Below are 25,687 nucleotides of genomic sequence, written 5' to 3'. Positions count from 1 at the left end.
AAAAAGTAGATGAAGTCCAACTTAGACACAAATGTCCAACTTGAATAAAACAGTAAGATAAGCATTAAGCTGCTAATCCAGCTCCAGCAAAGCCTAGCATAATGAGGCTCTTTCCTTTGCCACACATTGCTGTGTGTATGCATGTCAGCGGTAATATCACTGCTCCAGAGTGTGTGTGGGGGTGGTGTTTGCCGCATGTCCCCAGTCATCGCTGCGAGTCGGAGCTCACACTGGTTGTGACCCCTGAAGACAGCCCCGAGTAACAGTGGCTTCATTAAGACCAGGAAAACCACTCGCTGCATTAAACAGCCATGGCAAATCGCACATTGAAATCAGTCCCATTATGTAAAGGCAGGCCGGGGGCGGTGAAAGGCTGTGTGTGCGGTGTGTGTGTCGTGCAGCCAACCCAGCAGTCTATTCCCTGCTGCGCTGTGTCCTCATGCTGTCACTCACTGTTATCATATCATTACTATTTCATCATCAAAACTTTCTGCAAATGATCACCTCACATGACCCACAGAGCTCAACCTTTGCCCTCGGCTTCGAAATTAAACTGGTCTTCAGACATAATGAAAACTTGCTGAAATGGTCCTCAAACAATAGCGGTGGGAATCGCTGCAGGTCCCGCGATACGATATTATCGTGATACCACACAATTCTATTCTGCTATTTATAGATTGCAATATAGTGCAAGTTATTATTTCTGATTGCAGATTATTCCTCCAAAAGAAAATGTTTCAACGTTTAATGCAGTTTGTATTTATAATTTTTAGTGCAGAAAAACAGAACTGCGATGTTGACAAATCAGCATTAAAAACTGCCTTACATTCATCTACAGGGTGATTCAAAAAGTTTCATCCGATTTCAAAGTGTCATATTTTTATAACCGTGTGGCGCCTAGGAACCAATCACAATACCAATTGAAAGAGGGGATCATATAGGTTATGACTGTCAGTATGGCAGTAAACCTACAACAGCTCAGAGCGTTCTGATTGGTACTAACAGTTCCAAGAAAAAGTTCACCAGCATCACCAGATCTCACGCCGTGTGTTGTCCGTACAGCTGGAGGAGGTTCATATTGAGCACTTGTAAAATTACATAATAAACGTTATGCTCAATTAAACCATTTGCAGTTTACTGCATTGTTCTGTAACGATTTACAAGTAAAATACATCATTTTGAAATCGAATTAATCTTTTTGAATCACCCTGTATTTGGCAGATGTTTTTTTTCATATATAAAGCAGACAAACATTTGTATCCCTTCATATTAAAGAAATGCTTTTTTCTAGAGCAATTTACAATAGCAAGCAAATGTAGTGTAGAAGCCTCTTTCAGTAACTCTTATAGGTATCTAGTCGCACTATTACCTGCATCCCTTCCTAAAAGGTAGGAACCACGTTCTCCCAAGCGCTCTGTCCACTATGCTATCTAACCGTGCCTGGGAATGCTGCACTCAAAACCCTTGCACTTACACGGAAGAAATGCTGACATGTCATGGATTAAGAAAGAAATGCATTGTAGTAATCTAGAACTCTATCAATTAACCATAAAAATTATTGCTGTTGTCAGAACAAAACCTTGTATCTCCTTTTTTGTCATTGTCCGGTTTTTGACATAACTTAAAAATACCTGTTGCCCTTTACATTGTGTGGAAATGTCATGATGAATGGACCAAAAGAAATGGCCAAAAATGACTTAGAAAAAAAAAATCTGGTTCTGTTGACTTACATTTAAAGTAAAGTATGTTTTTTTCTTTGTCCTGTAAAGTTATCATTTTGGAGATACAATGTTTTGTTCTGACAAAAGCGATATTCAAAATGAAATAATAAAATATTGGTACTTGGGTCTACATGTACTAATACTCTTTTTCAAACTGAAAATATTGCAATATTGTACTATATCAAATTTCTCTCCCACCTCATTACACAGTGGCTCTAGTGCTGACGGAGGACGTAATACTATATAACAAAAAAAGAGAGCTACTGCTAAACTACACACTCAGGGCTTGATGTACTCAGCCTTTTACGCTAGTTTCAGGTGTAAATCAGACGCATTCTGCCCACGTTTTACATGAAACTGGCACACAAGCCTAAATATGTGGTTTATGGACCACATGCATGGAAAAACTCCCTCGTACATATGCATTTGAGTGAGGATCATAGGAGGATTGCACAGAAAATGGGTGGAAATATTGGAAGTGTAGTCGATTACACATTCCATCTGAACTACTAACATATGAGCAATGATGGCCTGTTTTGTGTAAAATGTTCTTAGCCTTTTAAGCCCCGGCGCTTATGAGCAGTATTGTCTGTTATTAGTAGTAGGTGTGTTTTTGGAGACTTACTTTAACTATTGTAGCAGACGGCAGCTAAACAGAGGTGTGTGCTAAGAAAAAATAACACTGTATCAACTCTCAGGACCAGACACAGCACAAAAAGTGTCTTGAAGAAGCCGCAATATGTGCTTGCAATCCATGTTATTGTTTTTAAATTAGCTGCTGTAGAACTGTAGAATGTTGTGGTGTGACAGAAATGTATTAGCACCATTAACATTTTGACCCTAAACTTTTATTTTTTACTTTTGGCCTGAGCTTTGACGGCTCTAGTATGTCACCACATTTTATACAGATTGCAAGCCCGTTAGTAAGCTGTCGTACATGCAGTTTCGTTAGCAACAGCCTTAATAAATCAGAAATGAATTTCAGGTGCATCTAGAGCTGGGCGATATGGCCAAAAACGTTATTACGATAAAAAATTCATATCAGTCGATATCGATACATATAGCTAAATGTCAATTCATTATTTCTTTCAAGTTTGAAGGCTGATTTTGGCTCCTGAGTGGTCAATTGCTGTTTCAAACTATCCTTTATGGTCAGAACACGCGACCTGTGCGAGTGATAGAGCCTAGAAACTAGCGTTCTCCCACTCTCCAATGCCACACAGAGTCCTCCGTTTACTTTTGTTTAAATCAGGACTGTAAGTTGAATGAACCCACTTCTTTCTTTCACTTTTGTTGCTTGGGAATGCACTAATACTCAAACATGACTGTCTGAGCGCTGTAACAGCGCTGTAGTTGTGAGGAACAGACATGATTTAACGCTGCTAAAACTTGTTAGGATGTTAGGATGGAGTGAGTTCGCTGTAGGACGGTACAGTTACGCCACTTACCTCATCACTCAGGAGAGCAGATCACTGATCGCTCAACTCAAACAGGGAATATATAACTCCACGTTTCAGACGTTGCTAAAGTATATTTCATTTTACTCCTTGCCTCCTCCCTCTCTAATCATGTTGAAAAACTCAGAAGTGCGCCCTCTCGTGGCGACAGCAGAGTAGTGTCGCTTTCCTTGCTGTAGAGAATGCCACCAGAGCAGTCGCTAAACGTAGAAGTGTGAGAATGGTCTACTATATAGAACATTTATAGAACATTTCTTATCTTATCTTAAATCAGATAATTATCATTATCGTTTTATCGCCCAGCCCTAGATGCATCTAAGCACATTTTACATTGCACTTGCCTTCGTACACACATTTGACCCTCAGTTGCCAGTTTATTACAAATACCTACACTTAAGCATAGGACCACAAGATATTTGAGTGGTGGACTATTCTCAGGACATGGTGGTCTCATGATAGGGTGCATTGTAACGGTATGCACACCAGCTGGTATAAGTATCAAGAACCAGATTGTTGGGGTTTCACATATTGTACTGGCCACTTTTTATACTTTGAAGAATTACAGTTTGTTTTCCTTTCCACAATTTGTGTGAGTCATGACCATCAAATGTGCTACAGATTGAAAGTGCACTTTGTTCAACACCAGCAATGCTGTTCAGATACACATATACCAGCACTACACACACTACCATGCCACCACCATGTTGGTGCCACTGCTGTGCTGAGAATGCTCCACCATACAAATAATATCTGGACTGTGTTGGTCCAATAGTGGTAGTTAAGTCCATTAATGGGCAAGGTAACAAATCTTTGCAGCAACAGATGGATTACAGTCTGTAACTGTACACCTACAAAGTGCACCTATATCGTAGGCGTTTCTTACAAAATGGCCAGGGAGTGTAGGTACAAGGTAGGCGGACCTAATAAACTGGCAACTCAGTGTATACGCTATGACTCACTTGATTACTGTTATGCCTAATACTAGTGCTGGGTTTCTAAATATTGCTGAAACATGTGCCAAAAAAAAAACTCTGGTGCTGGAACTGGTGGAGCATAATGTGAATAAGTTTGTTTCTACGTTCCATGATCTTAGTACTTGGCCTCTGTGTTCGGTTATATATACACAGTCCTGTGAATGACGGGGCCAAGCACCAGACAGGTAACCCCAGGCCACTGACTCATGTAAACACTGCTTAGACCCAAAATGTCCCCAGTGGCGGTTTGTGTACATTTGTTTCCCTCTGATTTTCTACTCAAGCTTTCTGCTGCTTATTCTGAGTACAGTTTCCACACTGCATATACTGTACATATTCACTGCTTAAATATTTGAATCTATACAGCTTCACTTTTCTGTTTTAATGGAACTGCTACATTTAAATGCACTTGTTAATTGTACGCTAATTTTGAATCACAGTATACTGTAAAACATTTAAGTATAGATCTAATTTTTTGCAGCTAAAAGACATCAAAACATTTCAGCTGGCGCTATTTCCTCTCTGAAACATGCACCAGTTATACAAAATATAGCAACTGTCTCAGCCTCTACCCAGCCTACAATTGTATCATTACTGTTAGAATATTTTATGATAGACATAGAATTAGCATTAAGAGCAAAAACCATTTTCATTATTGCCACAGATCAAGTAAAAACTTTAATTTTTGTGTTGAGGCCTCTCACTGATGGAATGATATGTTGTGCGAGCCCGACACATTAACACCCACATTAATGGCACTAGTGAGAAAAGAGAGCATTACGCTAATAGGCCTGGCCACATCTCACATCATAAGTGGCCATTAATATTCCATTATCTGTCTGGACATCCTACCAAAAAGCGCAGAAATTGTTGGCTGTAAAAAGAGGAGCTACTTCGCCCTTCAGGTGAGGTGTTAATATATTGTGTTCTTAAGAAGCGCCCATACCTGCACACTCGAGGTAGTAGAGTGAGATGCCTTACCTTGTTTTAGGGGATGTCGTTAGCCACTCTTCATGCTTTTCAAATGATATCAAGTAGGCAGCAATCTCCTGGAATAAAAGGAAAACAAGAGAACTTCAGATTTTTATCCAGCACTGGCACGCTCCTTGATCTTACTTTCAAAAACTCACGTATTCACCTGTTGATAACATCAAGGTAAACAAAGCAAAAGTCTGTCACACTCGAAAGAGCAGTGAGCGAAATGACGGCGACGTCAATGGCTTTAGCTTCGAATGTTTCATTCTCCACTTTGCGGGGAAGTTGCGTTTAGGACAAGTAATCTTTTCCCTTTATTGTGCTGGGGAGACATGGGTACTTTGATCACACTTTAGGGAGCATAACCTTCGACTGATGTTACAAAAATACGGCCTCAGCAGACCCTCAGCTAGGGGTTTTCATGAGGTCCCTCGCTGACGCCACTCTTCACATTCTCTAGTCCATCAACTGTACCGTATGCTTGAAAATGTATCCAAGCATGGTGAGTTTCTCAATTTGTTCTGCTATACTATAACAGCCTGACTTGCTAATCCTTGTAAAAATGGACTCTGTTGAAAATCCACGAAACAGCATAATTAACTGTGATTGCTGCCCAGCATTACACACCCTCACTCAGTCAAGCCCTGCCTGCAAAGGATGGGGCTGACCCAGAGGTATGCATCCCGACTGGCCTCTTGGAGCAGAGATAAAAGAGCTCTGAATGTTTTCAGATGACCTGATGATGACCATTGCTATGCCAGAGCTCAGCCGTCTCTCTGGGTCATTCGTCAGCCCCTCATGCTGCACACTGAGCAGCGGCTGGGAGCGAGATTACACAGCCTTGGGGGCTGGGGAGCGTTCCGACGGATCTATCCATGCTCCGCCCAAAAATGTTTATTCACAGGGAGTGCTGCGAGGTTTCTGTTTTACAGAACGCTGGTCAAAAAACCATTTGACCAAATGGTAAACTACAGAAATATGTAAATTATTCATTATGCATTTTTATTATTTATTTGTTATAGTTGCTTCATAATGTCGAGTTTCTGTTTAACCCTCTGGATCTAAAGGCATTTTCTTGCTTTTTGCATATCTTCTTAAAGATAAGAAAAGGCATTTGATACTCAAATGTTTCATATCAAAATGGTCTATTATCTTTGTCGCTACTTTTCAAAACTGCTGCAGCAACTTCAGCAGCTGTAAACCTTTTGCACATCATTTCACATTTGTCTCCGATGTTGACTGAATAAGGAAAAGAGTTTCAGATGAGGCAGGTAAGTGACGTGTACCTCAACCCCTCTTCATAGCCTGATTAGTCTGGATGTGTCATGTACGATCTTGTGATAAGATGGAAGGGCGACTCTACAGATACAGACATGTTTTAACCATATTTTCTAGAGAAACATATACAACACATCGAATTTCACATCCGGGCAAGTTTGTGGACCCCAGTGGGTTAAAATGCTACCCTGCCGACCTAGGCTATGTTGCAGCTAACTGAAGCTGGGTATATTAAAAACAACAACATCAGTAACGTCAGAGTCCACCCAAAAGTGAAAATTCTGTTTGAACCCGACTGTAGCCCACAAAATTCCAAAGCGAGGTAACCATTTGTTTCAGGTGGGTGATGAGCCACATAACACCAAAATGTGAAATATAGACTTCTCAGGCTCAGAATCAAATCACACAAGCACGTTTACAGACAAATGGATTTACAGACGCGAACAGACAGACTGTTGATTTATGGCCGTAACTTTGCAGATCAGAAACTTCTGAAGTCTGTGTAGATGTGTTTGGGATTAAATTAATCTGTTCTTTGCAAAATCTGCAATTGGCAGGTAGTCTGTTCTGACTTAATTGAAGCCAAGATGTCCCCAAACGTTGGTTAGTTCTCGTGACCACGATCTGACTGACTGTTCTTTCTTCTCTCCTCAGGAAATGCTTGCAGTACCAGGCCAATGATGATGAAGATATGGAGGAAACATAATATCTAACATAATATTGCTGAGATTAGATATAAGATAATCAGCTTGCATAAGGAAAGGGGAAATCATATGAAAATAAGGGGAAAAACAGGAGTTCCCAAAACTGGAGTTCAAAACTTCTTAAATTTTTAAAAAAAAATGGAACTCTTGACAACCATGCGAGACCTGGCGAACACCAAAACTGTCACCGTCAGATAAACAGCACTCAAAGCTTTCATCTTTGAGAGAGAGGAGAAAATCAAGCTCCACTTTTGGTTTGGATCTGAAAAAATCTGTAACAAAGCTACTGACAAGAACATTTGCAAGTCAAACTAAAATTTGCTGATCAAACTTAAAAAACTTGGATTACTTGGACTGTAAGAAGCAGAAAATGCAACCAACTTCTAAGACTCTACTTTGAAAATCCTTGCAGATCTCTTGGAAAACTGAAAGCAAATCTCCCAAAAACAAGCTGTAATGAAAGTGTGGACTCAATAAACACTGAAAAATGTAATATTATATGTAGTTGTTAATGCTTCAGTGTAACTGCAACTGGAACGGAAATCGCTCCATCTTTCTTTTTGAAAAGTCGTAGCCAGGCTGCTCCATCTCACCACGTAACCACTGCATGAAGGTGCAGAGGCAGCTTAAGACAGCATTCACATGCAGAGCAGTCGCTCATCCCTTGAATTCAGAGATCACTGGAGAGACTCAGGGCTCATTTTATGCGCCGATGGTCGCGGTTGAGCAAGGCATGAGTGGAATACGTGTCCAAACGTCTAGCACATAGAGTCGAGGCATGTCACGGAAAGGTTAACAACTTCATCACGGCATGTTATAGGTGCCTTATGAGGGCTTATGCAAAGGAGAGACATGTTAAAGAGAGGGAAAGGCAAGGAGCAGTAGCAGAGGGCAGAACATCAAGATGCTTCTCACAGGATAGACAGGATTCTCAGCTGAACGACTTCTCCATATCGGCGTCACAGCCACATGCTCTGTGGGCCGAGTCTAGAGAATGCCTGGTGTGGTGCATGAGCAACCCCTTTGCTCCCATCCTTGGATGGGGGGGCATGAGATGGGCATGACAGTGACAAAATACTATACTGAGGTTAGAAAAGGTGAATGTGAATGAGTATGGGAGAGAAGGGGGAGGAGAGAAAGAGAAAGATCTATGTTGGACGTTTAAGTAGGATTCCGTTTATGGAAGGTTTTAGGGGTATATCATATGATTTCATCGAACAGAAGGTCAATGAGCTTGTCAAAGATGTGGCATTGAAAGCAACATTTTACTTGCAAATTACACAAGAACAAACAAACTTGCTACTTGCACTAAAGTCTTATTATAAAGGTTGGTACAATTACCTCAAAGTCTTCTGCGGTAATTTGACGACATGAGGCAATAACCTTTAAGACAAGAGAAATTAACAGAAATTCAATGGCGGCAGTAAAATAACCGTGGCAGGCTTAATGTTTCAGCGAGTTTGATTTGCTGCCCTCAAGTTTTATCTGCTGAAAGTCGAGGGAGAACTCATGAGGCTACTAAGGCCACTGCATCAACTTCAAGTCAGCTAAGTGCCTTCTCCATTGTTTCAGCTGTTTTTGTGAAAACGTCCCAGCATCTTGGTATTGTACCGTCCTCTGTGACCATAGTGCACAGTCTTTTGTCTTCCTGTTTACCGCCGGGCCAGGTTTTCATTAGCGCGGCCTGATTGGTTGTCAAGTCAAGACCCCCAGAGTCCCCCGGCGCATCCTCAGATGGAGTGAAAGACAAACAATGACCTGCTACAATCTGGCAAGCAGGAATAAAGATGGGTGACGACTAAAGGGGAGCCGGGCTTTTGTCAAATTCTGTTTATTCAGGAATCAATTCTCGGTGGCTTGTTAGTTCTTACTGTCCTTTCTCTCTTGCTGTTCCTGCTCTTTCTTTCTCCCTGTCACTTTCTTCCCAGCCCTCCTCTCTCCCCTCTTCGTGTGCTTTACTATTCCTATTATGTTTCTACTCAGCGCTCCTCACTCAGAGCCGTAGTCACTGCAGAGATTATATGACAAAGTAGTTTTGCATTGAAATGAAGATGAAGGCCTGCAGGCTTCAGCGTTCTGCCAAAGAATCCCCCCACCTCCCCCCTCCTCCTGACTTCCCCTCCACCCTGGGGGCCAGTCATTCAGCTTCCAGTGAGCCTGCTCCAGGCAAGCGTTTCTCTCACCTACAGTTAACCTGAAGGGTGACGCCTGGGTCTCGCTCTGACTGCCAATGAGATTCCCTCAGAATCTCAGAAGCCGTCGTATGTGAAAACTCCTCAAAGTGTTCTTTAAACTACAGTGGGGATGGGGGGTGGGACCAGGAGTCGAATGCCTGGGAGAGAGAGATCCAGACAAAACCCACGCTTCTTCAGCCCTCCTTTCTAAAAGACGTCTGTCTCTTTCTCTTGCCGTCTCCTTTAGCTTGCGCCTTTAATGCTTGTTGCTCGACTTTATGAAATGTAAATTGGCCTCTTGAGGAAATCAGTCTTGAATGTGGTCTCACAATTTCACAGAAAAAAAAGGAAGACATCAGCAACCTTACTGGTGCTTTCAAAAGGCCAAACCCGCCACTGGCCTGCAATTGTTGTTTTCGATATGAAAGAGGAAGTCTTAAACAGTATGACTTCCATTATCTGAGTTTATACTTGAAAATAGATGCTGCGCAACCATGTGTTTTGATGCTTGCAGCTCAGGTTAAAATTCAAGCTGCCATCACATTCAATTGCAGTGACTATTAATTCAAAGCATTAAGTGCCCTATGAAGAAGCACTTTGCTGAAGTGATCAAGGAGATGTTCCATTGGAGTTGAGGGGAGGCCTTTGTTGTTTACGTGAATAGTCATGGGTAACACTGTGCAGAGTCAGAATTAGTTAAGACCACAATGACAACACAGAAAAAGAGGCTGAACGACAATCTTCTGGATCAGAACTAAGAGATTTTTACACCGTGGGCGCGTTAACAATGCCAAATGCTCTAAAACTGATAGCATAATCCATTTTCACATTTGGTGTATAATTAAATTCTGCATTAATCATGCTTTGCTTCAACATGGATGCTAAAAGGAAGGCCTTAGGGTACTGATCAGGAGGGACCATCCCAAAAAAAAGTAACGTGAGAAAGAACAAATGGACTTTTAAACTCAAACTACCCCAGGGTGCTGACAGGGAGAGGTATGAATATTTCAGCCCATTGAAAACTGCTTCCACATTTTGCCCAAAAGGTAAATTACACTGTATGAGGTTTTAATATGTGACCTCTTCCATTACCTAAAATCTCCATCGGATCTCTGCCTTCCGCTACAGTTCTCTCAGGTTCCCTAAAATCCAGTTTCAAAAATCACAAGCTGGCAAAGTAAGAAATCAATATTAGTCTCACTCTTTGGTCCCAACTGAACCGCACCATAACTGCTTAAATCTCGAGTAAGTGTGAAATGAATCATGCTTGGTTGTGCTCCCTTAACCCCAGCAGCATCACTTTTAATCAGACTAATCCGGGGGATCCGGCAGGCCGATCTGGCACTCAAGCCAGGGGACTGAGGTGTGAATGGACGAGAGGGAAGACAAGGCAGAAAGGGAGGCTCTGACCTGTCCAGCACACGAAATAACCTAGAAGACAATTATACGAAGGTTCCTCGCAAACCCTTAAGCTCTCATACCACGTTGTGTTCATATCAAGGATATTCCATGATGGTTTTACAACATTTCCGGTGTCCTCGAGCATTGTTGGCTCCTGATTAAAAAACTGTATCCCGCCCAGGTTTACCAGTAATGAGAAGTGATGGTAAGTCTGCCCTCCCACAGTCATCTCAATAATCATAATCAAATTCACTATCTCATTCTTTTACATTTTCTCCCCGCCCACTCAGTCAAGAAGAAATCACGGAATCACAGGAAGTAAATTGACACACCACTTTAAAAAGTGCAAGGGGAAATTGAGTCATTAATCATAACTCTCACAGCCCCCACTCCAATCCCAATCTTATCCACACACACACACACACACACACACACACACACATATTCACATACACCCACACCTCAATTCCAAAGTGATGCTGAGGAGTGGCCGAAGCTTGTTACACAGAGGAGATAAATACTTCCCTTAACTGTCATTTACCAATGTCTCCCCTGCAAGCCTCTGTGTGGAGATGCCACTCCAGTGCTCCTTTTGATTAGTTGCTTTAGCTTCTCAGCCTGGCTGGAGAGGAGCTCAAGGAGAGAGACCGTGGCTGAGGGGGAGAAGGACATCATAGTGGCCTGAGATTGATGTGCAGTCATGCTGTCATGGGACATACTATAAAGAATCATGTATGAGGAAATGCCTCAGCTGAGAAATCCAGGTCATTACGCGCTTTCAAACCTGCCAGCCATTTACAATTCATCTTTGCTGAAGAAGCTGCCACTCTGAGTTTTGACCATGTCCTCACAATAGGGGAAACCCAATAACAGCCCCATATATTACCTTTCAAATGCAGTTATTACTGTTACTTTGCTATGTCTATTAAATTACACAATATGGAGTCGTGGAATAACTGAAGTTTGGGTGCATGAAACCTCACATCCTTCTTATGTAATGTGCTATAAATTTCCCATCTCCACCTTCTGTTTCCTGTACGTCTTTGCACCCCATTTCCACCCTGTTTCTCAGTTCTATCTGTCAGTCCTACTTCTATTCATCACAGGGGGTTCCAGCCTTCTAGCTTAAAGCAGAAGCCACCTAGAGCTCCAGCCCAAGTTCTTAGAGTTTTCTCGCCTCCTTCAGTCATACATTCTCTCTTCATACCTCAGCCATATGCTGAAGGCATACTCAGAACTCGCAAATGTATAATCAAACACAATGCTGGTTACGCAAAGAATTATCTTTACATGCTGAATCAAAGGGATTTTACACTTTTTTGGTTTGTTCTGACATCAAATGGCAAAAGCAAGGCAGTTTTTTTCCACAAAACGGGCTAATAACTGGCCTGTCTTCGGCACCTGAGGTTGTAGTATTAAAGAAGCAAATGCTGCCCTGAACATATTAAACGCCTGCTCATTTCATTACTAACACACTTCAGCCAGACAGCTGGCTGTCACTTCCGCAATGGAAATGACCGGTGCTTTGCAGGTCGTGGGATGCAAAAAGTCTAAAGGTCAAAGGGGCTCGAGCTGCCGGGCAGGTGTTACTTCTCCAGCTGCACCTGTTTAAGCTCAACCTATGCTGCTCCTCCTCAGGCTCCAGCTGCTGGACCAAGTGTAAACAGTTGCGTGTAGAGGCTAGCGGTGCTGCGTGACTGCCATGTCTGTTTTGGGTTATTAATATTAACGAGAGAAACAGGTTCCAGGTTTGTAGGGATGAATTATGAACGAACAGCGAGGCCGGGAGCCTGGTCCAACTTGGGCACTGCATGTTTTTAAATGCATACGTTCACTCTTTTTTTGTCTGGCACTGCCTCGTTGCTCCACAGACATTGATGGCAGTAGTTCAGATTCTCAGGGCCAAAACTGTCGTCTGTTGGGCTGGGTGATATATCATGCAGGGATCGATCGGCAATCGAAGGAGAATCCTGAAGGAGATCGGAGCTTTTGGCTGTGCTGCTGGACTCCTGCCACTTCGACGGCCAGGCCGCCCCTAAGCAACTTGAGAGCTTGCACTGGAGAGCTCGTTCAGAATCTGACCACGGTAGTGATTTAATCGGATTGTTTTGTAAGAGTGGGCAACACGGTGAAATCATGATATTTAAATGCTTTTTCATGATAAGCTATGTGGCATGACATTTCATTTTTCTGAGGTTTTGCGAACGAGTTATTACAGGAAAAATGAACAGAATAAGAAAATAAAATGATGGTATATTGGGTTGATCTCCAATCAGATACTATTTACTATGCAGTGTATGTGCTGATTGTTGTTTTTTACAGGCTCTCTTTAATTAGTCTTTTCTAATGACATATGTAAATGCTCTTTATTCTACAATCATTAATGATCTCCACTATATAATCATAATATAATGTGTCCTGATGATCTTGAAATGATTGTTGTCGTATTGCCTACCCTTACTGTCCTCTATTCTCATTTCCTTTCTCATTCTTTTTTCCATTCCAGGCTTTTCTTTCACACCTGTTCCTTTCTTGCTTTATTTTACTCTCTATTTTCTTATACTACCATTGTTTTATTTTAACATGCTCCCTGTTACCTTTCTTTCCTTCCCCCTGTTCCATGTCCCTACACTACTTTATTTGTTTGTTTCGGTGGGCTGTAAAACTCCAAGCAATGATAAGGATAGAGTATTATAGTGTAGGAAAGGCACAGGACAGACAGGGGAGGCTGAGTGGTCGGGAGGGAGTTGGCACTTAGCAAAATTGTTTTTCTCTTGTCCAAGGGCCAAGGCTACTGCCTGCTCTGATAAAAAGGAAACTATCATTTGAAGGGATACTATCAGTTAGCACTTAGCTGAGTGGGTGGGAAGGGAGAAAAAGAGAAAGAAAGAGAGAGGGACAGAGAGAGAGAGAGAGAAAGAGAGAGAGAGACTGTGAGAAATTGAGATGTAGAAGGCCAGCCATTACCGAAAATAGTCACCACATCATTACAGGTAATGTGCTTCTCTTTGTATGTGACCGCATAGACTGCAATTTTCCACATAAGGTGAGGTTAGGTAGTGTCTGTAAGCTTTCATATACTCATCAAATGTCATTGCCCAAATATAATGAAAAGTGCACTGTGGCTGAAACACCCTAGCCAATGTTCATATTGATTGGTCATCAATTCTGTTTGATAATATCCTTTATCCTTTGTCTTCTCTCTTCGCCCCACCCCCTCTTTATGTCCCTCTTACTCTGTCTGATAAGAAATCTTTACTAAAGCTTGTGAATCATTTTCAATTTAAAAAGGTAATTTGACACATTAGGCCTAAAGTGCTTATTAAGACAGAAACCCCACAAATGGAGAAACTTGTCTTCCTCAAATTAACGTTTCATCGTCACTGCAATTTCCCTATAATCACGCAGACCCTAAAAGTTTTTAATTTGTTTTGAACTTTTCCACTTGTTAAACTCGGGCCAATTGGTTGTCTTCTCCCACGTGCACAGTCATGCAGTAAATAGCTGCTTCACTTTCCAGCAAGTGAGGGAGATTGATAGCGACTGCAATTAATAGCTGCCTCTACAGATTAATTAAAAACACCAAAGCAAAACACAAAACGTACAGCTCTGGATAAAGAAGCACGCAGACTGCGAGGGCTGAAATGGGGGGATAGGTATAGAACAGAGCAGCGCTTCCTGAGAGAGCATCCTCAGAGCTGCGTCTGCCGTCAGCAGCAGGCAGCAGTCAGGGCTGCCGGCCAAATTTAGATAAAAGGAGAACAATGGAGGAGCACGGAGTGAAAGAGTGAGGCCAGAGAGAAAGCGACACCATCCAGGAATATGCCCCACCCTTTGTCACAGGGGGCTCAGAGTGAAGGTCATATCTTAGGCAGGAGCATCCAGAAGCAGGCTAGTCACTGCCAGCTCAGCTCCGGAGGGAGATTTGATGGAACACTCCATGTTTCCTTCGCGACACATACACAACCACGTCTGGATTCAAGGTTATTAATGTGAATGAAAACTATTGCAAAAATGCAAACAGTGAAAAAAAACACACTCGTGAATTGCTTAATCTTCACAAACGTCTATAGCCTATATAAATGTCTATAGACTACAAGGAAACAATGCAAAATGATTACATTTTTATTAATGGAAACGTATGGAATGGAAGTCTAATGTGTGGGTTAGCTGTAATAAAAATAAAAAAGACAAACTGAACAAACCAAACTGAAAAAAAACAGCATAATTGGCCCTGCTGATCTCTGAATGGCTGTGTTTCCTTTGCATCCATCAATTAAATCAAGTGTAATTTACTGTACCTATTTTTACAGTATGTTTTATTGCTGTTTGTCTGTTACAATATAATCTGCCTGTATTGTAAAGGTTTTCCTAGAATTTCCAAGAATGTGATGGTGTATAAAACTGTAAAATACATTTAAAATACTACAGTGGCTTGAATATAGCATATTATTGCAGAAATAACATCTAGAATATGGGGTCCAACAGCGATGGGGAAAGGTAAACACATCTTAACTCTTCTCCAGAAACGCAGCCATGCTCTGCTAGACCAGGGATTGAGAATGCTGCTTGTGCTCTATTAAGAACACAATGGGATGCTGAATTTCCATGAGAAGCCACGGAGCCAGCCCAATTGGAGATTGGCTCTATTGGCCTCAATGGTGCCAGATCACTGGAGCTTTCTGGGCTTGTGCCGGGGCAATGCACATCAACCTTCTGACACAGGTGTGCGAGCGTGGCCGTACACACGTTCACACCCATGGATGTTTGTGAATGTACCCACTCACACGCTCTCACTCTGTCACAGTTTTCCAGTTCCCTGAGTGATAAATTGAGAGACTCCTAACAGGCACCTCTTCGACCGCCTTGCAGTTTGCTGAGTCGCAGCACGTCTGGAGCCCCTGCTGCTTTGTTTTAGGTCATAAGTTCAGCGTCCAACCATTAGAGGTGGATCAACCCCCTCCCTGTCCCCACCCGCGGCCGAAGTTTCTCGACTAAAACCTAGCTCCGGCTCTACGGGAGCTGTCCATCTGGCCAAGGTATGAGTCAGGATGGGGGGCAAGAGGGCCTCTGACTCTTCAAACAGCAAGCCATCAAAATCGATGCTTGATGGAGAAAGTTGAACATGAAGAAGAGTCCAGGATCAGCAGAGAATGAAAGAGTAAATCAGAGCCCACTGAAGGTAGTCAGGCAGACTGGCATAAGGACTGCTGTTACAGGGACCAAGACAAACCTCTGTCTGTCTGAAAAAAAAGAAAAGAAATAAGAGAGACATAGAGATGGCAGGAGATGGTACTTCAAGAGGTTGAGGTTAAGTGCATAAAACCTACAGCAAAAAGGAACACTGTGATTTTGAAAAGGAAGAATGATGGCAATGGCTTACAGTGACCAAAGGGCAGCCACTCCCAAAGACATTTAGCCCAGTCACCTGAGGAGAATACATAGCACTATTAAGTTACAATGAACCAAAGAAGTGATGCTTTCAAAAGGCGAAAGGTTTCAAAAACGACCGCAGCTTCTTCACATTCTCTGACTCATCAGACCTGATTTCTCTGCCTATTCTACTCCCAAAGGTTGTTTAACTTTGTTGCCCTGGGATGTTCTGTTTGCCAAAGTGAAATTTCTCTGCGTGCCTTTTCTCTACCGTCACTGACGTGGATTCATCTTTGCCTTGATCGGTGGTCCGTGACGGGCCTTAATGAAGGTGTGTTTGCCCTGTCGAGAACTCCAGGGGTTGGCTGCTTGTGTTTGGCGAGGCGGCCTGGCTGTCAGGCCATTTGGCACGGCTGGAGCTTGGCAATAAAGTGCTGACGTGGCAATAAAGGAAGCAGTGTGGCCGTGAAGGTCACTGCCAGACGCGGCAGCTCCAGGCCGATCCGTGCCAAGCCACTCCCTGACAGGCCTATTGCTCCTCACTCACCTGGGCCAAACTGGCTTTGGTACTCACTGCTGATGGGGAAGAGGACTTTGGCAGATGTAAGGCTGGCTCTATGGCTTCTATGCAGTGGAAATTTGCCTGAAACCTGTGGTCAAGGCAAGTATTTTCATGCAATAATGTGGGTTAATTGCAGTCAGTGCAACTTCGATGCAACTGATATTGCATCAAACAGCATTAGAAGGTAATGTGGAATGACAGTGCAGTTCATTATACAAACCTCCCTTTGACTCTATTATTTAAAAGCTGATCGGAGACTGAAGAGATCGCCTGTTGTCATTTTGCAATGCGTTTTACATTGGATAATATAATTAAATAATCAATAAGTTATGTAAAGAATTGCATTTACATTCAATTTACATTCTCTATTGACAGGTTTGAGTCTGTAGTTCTTTTTTTTTCAATTATTATATCAATAAATGACAAACACATTGCAAAACTTTTTTTTTTCTTTTCGCAAAACTGGATTGCACATAAAGTCTATCCTTTTCTACTTACAAACACAAATACGGTTTGGAATATGGTACGGTAAGATTTATGAGGGAATTTCTTTGCTTGTTCAATGAGCTACTAGAGAGAAATTGTTCCTATAAAATCAGATTCTATATTGTCAGGGGCAATAATTATAATGTCTAAGAGTTAATCATTTAGATCACATGTAGATGTTGTTTAGACCTCTGGCACATGTGGAGTCCGTCTGCTAAGTCACTGTCTTAAGCTGTACTTTATTCACAACCCTTCTGCTAATAGCACTGCTTACCTTCTAGAGAAGTGCAAAGTACAGTTGAAACGAATTTCTTTTTAAAAAGGCTTTTGGACACTGCTAGACAGAGTATTACAAATGACCAAAAGATGACCTTCCATTTCATTTGAATAAACCAAGAGTTGGGGGGAAAAACTGGCTGAAGGCTCTTTCATGTACGGATGCAAAATCACAGAAGACGCTTTGCTGTGATATTACGATTGCATCACGCTGCCTTTGTTTTCTCAAGGACAAACTACTGGCTGAATGTAGGGCTAAACTTTTTTTTTTCAATTTTTTAGGTACAAAAAAGATGCCATGGGCAATTTTTTCTTTTCTTCTCGTTTAAGAAAACCTTTTGACAAATCGTAGCAAGAAAGTTAGCAAATAAATAAATAACTTGTTGAATGAAAAGATGAATTTTGGAGTGAGCAGCAGCCAAGGAGTAACCATGCATCATGGTTAGCCAGTGCCGCTGCAGCACTCTGACAAAAACACAAGAGTGCAGGGAAGCGGCACATCAATCTAGCGCACAGCACACCATGCTAACACACACACACACTGCTCCCTATGCTTCTCATGAAATGGTCACAGATACAGGGCAGAGATGGGCTGACCATAATGGATAAAACCAGCAACTGCTACTACAACACAAAGAATTATATACATATATATCGTCTCTGTCCAAAAACAATTTGTATCCCCATATTTGTCGATTTTTATTTTTCTGCATCATTTGAAAATAGCGTTTGTCTTTTACATCGTGTAAAAATTTCATGGTGAATGGACACATTGAAATGCTCCAGAATCACTTGGAATAAAATCCCTTTACATTAACTTACATTAAAAGTTACATCAGTTTTTGCTCTACTATCTGGAGATCTTGGTCAGTATTGGCCAAATATACAACCTACTTGCCCGCAGTTTGCTGCAGTAACAGCCTCTATTCTTCTGGAAAGGCTTTACACATTGCTGTGAGGATTTGATTACATTCAATCTCAAAAACCACTTTAACTCATCCCAAAAGAATTAAAAGTATTAAATGGAGCTTCACCACTCAAAGCAGTTCCACTGCTCCACAGCCCAGAGCTCGGTATTGGGCATGGTGCCCAATAACATAACTGCTTACTCCAACAGTACGTGACATACTGTACATATATATATATATATATATATATATATATATATATATATATATATATATATATATTTATGGCAATATGTGTATAGATATACATGTATATATCATTCATAAATATATTTATTATTTTGTATATGCTGTTCATATAGTTATATATTTCATAGACACGTCATATTTATGCCTGTTATTGCACATTTGCGTTTTGCACTATTGCTACTATTCGCACTTCTGGTAGAGGCTAACTGCATTCTGTTGCCTTGTACTTGTACTGAGCAATGACAATAAAGTTGAATCTATCCATCCATCTATCTATCTATCTATCTATCTATCTATCTATCTATCTATCCATCCATCCATCCATCCATCCATCCATCCATCTGGTGACCATAGGTTAGCTTCACAGCATCACATTCTTTTGGCAATGTTTTTCTATTAAGACCTGTCCAGGGTGTATCCTGCCTTCTACCCAATGACTGCTGGGATGGGCTCCAGCTCCCCCCCGTGACCGAGAAGGATAAGTGGCTTAGAAGACGACTGTGTGTGTGTTTTTCTATGAAGATTATATAGCCATACATAGCAATGGGTGCATCTTAACGTAGGTGAATTCCTCAATTAGTAGGTGCCTACAAACTTCGGCACAAACTGTGAACTTTTAAAACAGAATCAACACTTTATGGACACGGACTCTTTTTCTTGTTCCATACACAGCACATGCTTATCTCATTTGCTGGATGGCTCAGATAAATGTGCGCAGGTTACCTGTGTGAAGTGTGTGTTACAAGGATAGTCAACTCACAGACAGTGTACAACATGTAGCACCATTAATGGTTCCCGATCATGTTGTACAAGTTATGAATAAGTAATGTACAGATATATGTAAGTTTCATGTTCACACGACCTCTGGTAATTAAGTATGCATGAAAATGCTCCATAAGGGACGATGGGTATATGACTCCAGTGGACTGAAACAACCCAAAGACAAACGGTGAAAAACAATATTTAATGGTAGCTACAGTGGAGCCTCTGTGCCTCGGAAATGGCATTATTCCCTGTTGTCAGGTTAAAGTGTTCAGAGTGCCAAGGGAGAGACAGTCATTTCACTTTTCTCTGGTGTACGCGCACTTGCATGCCTTTTCAGCATTTCCAACGCATTTCGCCGGTGGCGAAAATTCAGCGGGTGTTAGGGAATGACTTATTTAACAGATAACATTTCCCCCTCTGTCAGCAGAAAGGGGTCCCTTTTTGAAAAAAACGGGACAGAGCCAATGTGGTGTGAAATCTAGGGTCATCCGGAGACAAATAACTCTCAAGCAAAAGGGCAGCAGAGGACAAGGAAATAAAGAAACCATTCTCATTCCGATAATTAATTAAAAGTAATTTCAGAGATCTTAGCAGTAAAAAAAAAGCACTGCTGTTTGCAGTTGAACGAGCAAAAAGCCAACTTCACAAGGGCTGTCATGTCATTGCCCATGGACCTCATACATATGAGCACTTGGCTCCATCGTGCAGTCACGTTCAATTCTTTTCAAGCTTGGGCCGTATTGATTGCAAGTCTTCTGATATCCTTCTGGACTTCTTAGTAGAAAGCAATGGGAATGGTCTGCACACATCCTAGTGGATGACTGTCAAGCTGGAAACCCTCACATGAACCCATTACTCAATGCCCATTACAAATAACCGCTAGACCTTTTTTATAGACTACAAAAGGGAAGTGCAAGTGCATAATTGACAAATGTATCAAATTCATGGGGGCGAATCAAATTACAAGCTTCAATTAGGAATCATAAGCTTTGCAATATCGTTTTAGTAAATAACATGTCAGTGAGGTCAATGGTATTTGACAGCTTGATGTTAACATAGCTCATTTTCAAATGGAGACTCAAAACCTCATTTAAAACACAATCTATTAAGCCACTCTGGGTGATATTTCGGCAGTGTTACGTGTACTAGGAAACAGCAAGCAAATGTCTTTCCTTTTCATTGCCTATTCTTTTCCCTTTGCCAGTTTCACTGCCAATCAGTTTGACTTGGACTAATCGATACGGAACAAGCCAAAGCATTCGTAAGGGCATGTGCAGTACCAGGGGGAAAGTGAACTGTTGCATTAGGTGAAGGCTAAGCACTTGACTAGCTCCTCATACTCACAGGCATAGCCTGAGGCCAGTGAGGTTCCAGTCTTCTTCACTTGCAGAGTTTCAGTGCAGACAGTCAACAGCCATTCGTTGCACACTAACACTTCTTCTCCTAAGTAAGGTCTTTAACCTTATTTCTCAAGTACCAGAAAAATGTACCATTAGACGCCAACTTGACCACGGCACTCCTGCACGTACGCGCTAATTAACACTTCACAATTGCCAGCGATAATTTTATTCTTCTAATAGCACACGCTGGCGTGGTATTTTTGTTTTGGTGTGAAAGCAGCAGGAGTGACTTGAGTAGATGCAGAAACACCAGACATCTCAACCTCAGCGTGAGATGGCCCACTGAGGCTGCTCACGTCAGGATAATTTTTTGCGGGGGAGTAAAATCCGTGAATAGAAAGAAAATGCGCTTCCTGCTCGCTTTGAGAGGGCTTTTCAAACTGCAGCAGTTCGAGGAGAGTGCCGTCTGCCCCACCAGGAAGCCATCACTCAGGCACAGGCTATGATGTTGCATGGTGGTTATGGAAATAACAAATGGTCGAACAGTTCTCTCTGGCAGCGCGTCTTTTGCTTAAGGTGTGATTCCGGAGGCACGGGGACACAAGGTCTTATGGGCCCCCCACCAGCCTACACAGTGGAGTTGTGTCTAGAACACCAGACACTACAGGGAGGAGTGGTAGCAGACTTCTAAGAAGCACTTAGGAGTCTACACATTAAATAAGTTGCTGCATTTGAAGGACTTCTAAAGCTCTAAAGCTTTTGTCGTTTGTAGGTCTAGGTGGCTCGAATGCTTAATTCAATGCTTATTGTTACGTGCCTGCGATGCACGTATGTTTTGTTTTTCTTTTTTTTTTCCTTTCTCTCTCTCTCTCCTCTTTCACCCAACCAGATCGTGGTGCAGGTGTGGATAAAAGGACCAATGTGGACAACATATGCTTTCTGCAAAGGGGCGGGCCTTGGCAGATAAAAGGACTCACCTGAGACTAGTTATGGAGGGGAGTGTTTAGCGTGCATGAGACTTGTAGTGTCAAGCTGTGTTACTTTAGCCGTAAATATGTAACCAGTAGTGCTAGTCTCCTGTGCTCCCTCTCTAGTTCTCTCTCTCTCTACTGTTTTCTCTCTCTCCCAGCGCATGTGTGGACAGGCAAGTTGGGCGCGCCTATACATATGCATACACAATAGTGGTTGGATTGTTTAGACACATCAGATAAGGGGCGAGTGCCACCCGCTGTATTTTGGTGAGGATTAGACTTGGCTAGGCAGATTAGATTTTGGTTTTCTTTGTTTCATTTCTTTGGCACCGTCTTCCGTCCACCCTTGCGGTTGGTTGGGTCCCCTTAGTCAATGTTCTTGCATACTTGGTGGTTAGTTAACTCCTTTTCTTTTAATCTATATGCATTCAGCTCAGCTTATTATATTAACTCTCTTTCCTTGCAAATATATTGTTCCTGTATCAGACACTTTTGCAAGTGAGAAGCAAAACTAAAGACTTGATTGCAAACGCCACTATGGTGTACTTGTGTCCTTCCCTTCCGCCTCCATCACATGCCATGTTATTTCCCCTCCACCCCTAGCTACATCTGAGGGGAACGTAACACTTATACTGAATTACTTCAATGTTATGAAGTATCAAAAAATACAAACTACTTAAGTAGTCAGTCTTAATGGAGTCTGCAAGCTGATAAGCAAGATTATTTCAAAATTAAGGCTGGTGTCTAAATTACACTCCGTATGCATGTTATTAACATCAGTGCTACATAGGCTGCAATGAAATTAAGTTATACTTAAAGCTTTTTGTTAAAATTTAATAAAGTAGCATTACTAAGTCAGGAGAAATAAAAAACATGTCCATGCACTACTGCAGGTGACCCTGCTTATGATTTAAAAGTCAAAGGTGTCCAGTTGGATTTCGCGGGTTTTTCGCATCATGTTATACGTCTTTACATGTTAACATCACCTGCAGAAGCTTCAGCTCGATGATTAGGTCTTAAATGCAAAATCAATATTATACTGATGAAGATGTGATGACAGTAGCAGATAATTCACTTACATCTTTGGAAGACATGCCCTTCACCAAGCTCTGAATGATTTCTCTTTGAATGCTCTTTCAGTCATCAGGGAAGGGGTCCACAGGACAACTTGCACGCAATTACACATTTCTACCAGAGGGGTCTCCCAATCTTGAAATCAAGTTATAGAGGTATAAAACAGAGTTTGGACTAGCCAGTAGGTCCTGACTAGGGGTGGAAATCTTTAGGCACCTCACAATTCGATTATGATTCAGAGGGCTGCGATGCGATTATAAAACGATTATCGATGCATCTTATTTTTCTATACAGCATTTCTATTTTCTTACTGTCTGAGGACTCGGTAATGTTAAAGCAAAGTATTTGTAATGATCCATAATGAATTTACTTCCAATATCTTTTATTAATAAGTCAAATGGAAGTGATGCGGCAAGTGAACTGGAAGGCTCTCATTCACTGCTCTTGATTGGAGTACATGAGACGCTGCTGCCACTCATCTGCGATAAAATGCGCAGTTACGGTGAAATAAGATCCAGTGGTAATGGATGTCCATGCAGTGCGTTACAGCCGTCCTGCCCGTTTTCTTTAGTGATTTTATCACTTCGGGTTTGGTCTCGTTGTAGAGACGGGAGGGGGGGGGTCGCTGTGTCAGTGAAATATCTTTGAGACGGGTTGTGTGCAACATAGCGAGAAAGCCCTATTTCGCAACGACTCCACAGAGTGCAGGTCGCATAGCAACGATGCATACTGAGACATACTGGACATTAAACGCTGTGGCTCCCAAGCTGGTTTGATTTTTGTTGAAAGGACAAAATGGTTCTTCTTATCATTTGTGCTGTGACTCCTGATCTAACCTGGCTTTAATGCAGAGGGAGCTGGTCGGATTTCTCACTCATCCAGTAGTGTTTTTGTTATGTGCCGCCACAGACTGTCCGGGCGCTGCACTTCCGCACTTCCAAGTTCCGCCTTTTGCGTTCCGTCAACATTACGTTATAAATTAAATATTTAGAAAATCGATTTTTGACATTTGTGAATCGATTCAGAATCGCTCATGTCCGCATCGCGATGCATCTAAGAATCGATTTTTTCCCGCACCCCTAGTCCTGACCATTTAAGGGGTTTTAAGTCACACTCACCTATTGATTTTGAAAAATTACTGTTCAGACATCAGTATCAAAGTTGATATTGGTATTAGTAGTGAACATTTCTAAACTATACCAGTCCCTAGTCATGTATTTTTAAATAACAAGCACCTCATGAACCTGGCTTAAAAACTCATTCACTCACATATCCATGTTTACCAGGCTAAAAACTGTCCAAAAGGGGCACTCGAGTAGCTTTTGGTGTTTCATAAGAGTGGTGTTTTGCATCAGTGACGCTGTTTCCTTGTCATAATATCATTTGATAATGTATTGCCTTTTACATTGTGTGAGCATTTTGTGATGAATGGAACGACAGAAGCGACATACAATGTTCTCTTATATGGTCTGACACAAAACGTACAATAGTAGTGCTTATAACAAAAGATAAAAAAGTATTTAAACTTTCCTACTTTCAGAAGGTTACAACTTTCAAACTATGACATAATGGATGTTTTTCCTTCAGTTTTGTCTGGTTCTCTTAAAGACTCTCTCAAGACTCACAAAAGCATCAAGAATGTCTTCCTCCCTCTCTTTTGTACATGGCAAAAAGCAAGAGTTCATCTGACCTGAGAGATAAGTAAGCCTTGGATACCTCTCTGTTGACAGGCTGCGCTATGCTGTACTATTTAATTTGTTTCCAAAACTAGAGATGATACACAGATGTAGGTAAGTGATGGCCGTCCAATATGCTGTCTGAGAACAGAAATCCTTGTCTTGGTCTGACACAATAACCCACAAGCTGATTACAACCAAGGACAAAGAGCATTTCAACTTCCCTGCTTTCAAAGCCCTGTGGACTACAGAAGGGTTACAACTCCAAAACTATGACATAACAGATGTTTGTCTTTTGGTTCTGCATGGTTTAGACTTGGAAGTACATTTCAGAAAGAGGATTTCCTCTTGACACAATATGACAAAGCAGTGTTGGACAGCAGTGGTGGTGGGCAAGGCAAGTCAGGCGGAAGGCTGAAGCGAGTGAATGTGGCACAGCTCCACCCGGCATGCCACTCTCTCAGTGGAAGCGGCCAAAGCTCTCTGGCCCCTGAACGGAGCGACAAGTCGGCAGTGCGAATCATATTTCTGGGGCCTTGCACTTTCCTGAGCCATGTGCGGTGGTGCAAATGCTTTACTCATAACCCTGTTTGTCACAGTCAGCAGAAGCAGAGCTCAGGGAGCACCATATAAGCTGGAGTGGAGCTGGGGCTTGATTATATGTTGCTCTACTTGGGGCTGGACAACATTGCCAGAAATCTTATAATCATAAATTTTCCATATCCTTTGATATCTGATTTGATTAGAAATAATTATGTTCAATTTTAAGTCTGAATAGAATTTTGAACCCTGTAGAAAATGTGTTTAGTCTTCTCTGCATCCCATTTTCAGCAACAATCCCTTCTTGCTCTGAGACGTTCTCCTTAAAATCGCCAAACCTTTTTAACCTTCCATAACTCGAACACAGAAAATACCTAGCAAGCTAACTTTCCTACTGCTATACAGGTTCAGGCTGTTGTGTGTGAATGGCTAGACTTCTACCAAGTGAAAGGTGCACAACATCACCTAGTTTACTGAAGCAACTTTTCAAAGTTTGAGCCTCTGTCGCATCGAGGAGCAGCACAGCCTAATCACTGTGTATCAGAAGGATTCAATAATTCTCATTTTCAGTTTATGGCCCAGAGCAAGCTCTGCTGTACACAAATCCTCCATTTTAACATTTCTCCACAGTGCATATGAGACAAATAAGATCATTTTCCATCTTCATCTTCCATCTTCCACTCATGACCTCGCATTTCATATTCATGATTAATCATACCCCTCATTTCTGGCTGCAATTCTAGGTCAAAACATCTCTAAACTTTCTGATACAGGAAGTTCAGA

The 25,687-nt window shown here is 41.8% G+C and overlaps 1 protein-coding gene across 1 annotated transcript in view; it reads right to left on the bottom strand.

Annotated features, from left to right (window-relative positions):
- The window catches only part of camta1b (calmodulin binding transcription activator 1b), a 433,402-nt gene that overhangs the window by 232,157 nt on the left and 175,558 nt on the right, over nt 1-25,687 (bottom strand). Inside the window, 1 exon segment of the mRNA XM_036559246.1 lies at nt 5,134-5,201. Coding sequence (XP_036415139.1) covers nt 5,134-5,201 — 68 coding nt within the window.

The sequence above is a fragment of the Colossoma macropomum genome, unplaced genomic scaffold (genome assembly GCF_904425465.1).
Source record: "Colossoma macropomum unplaced genomic scaffold, Colossoma_macropomum, whole genome shotgun sequence".
Taxonomy (NCBI): Eukaryota; Metazoa; Chordata; class Actinopteri; order Characiformes; family Serrasalmidae; genus Colossoma; species Colossoma macropomum.
This window is presented reverse-complemented; position numbering and strand designations above follow the sequence as displayed.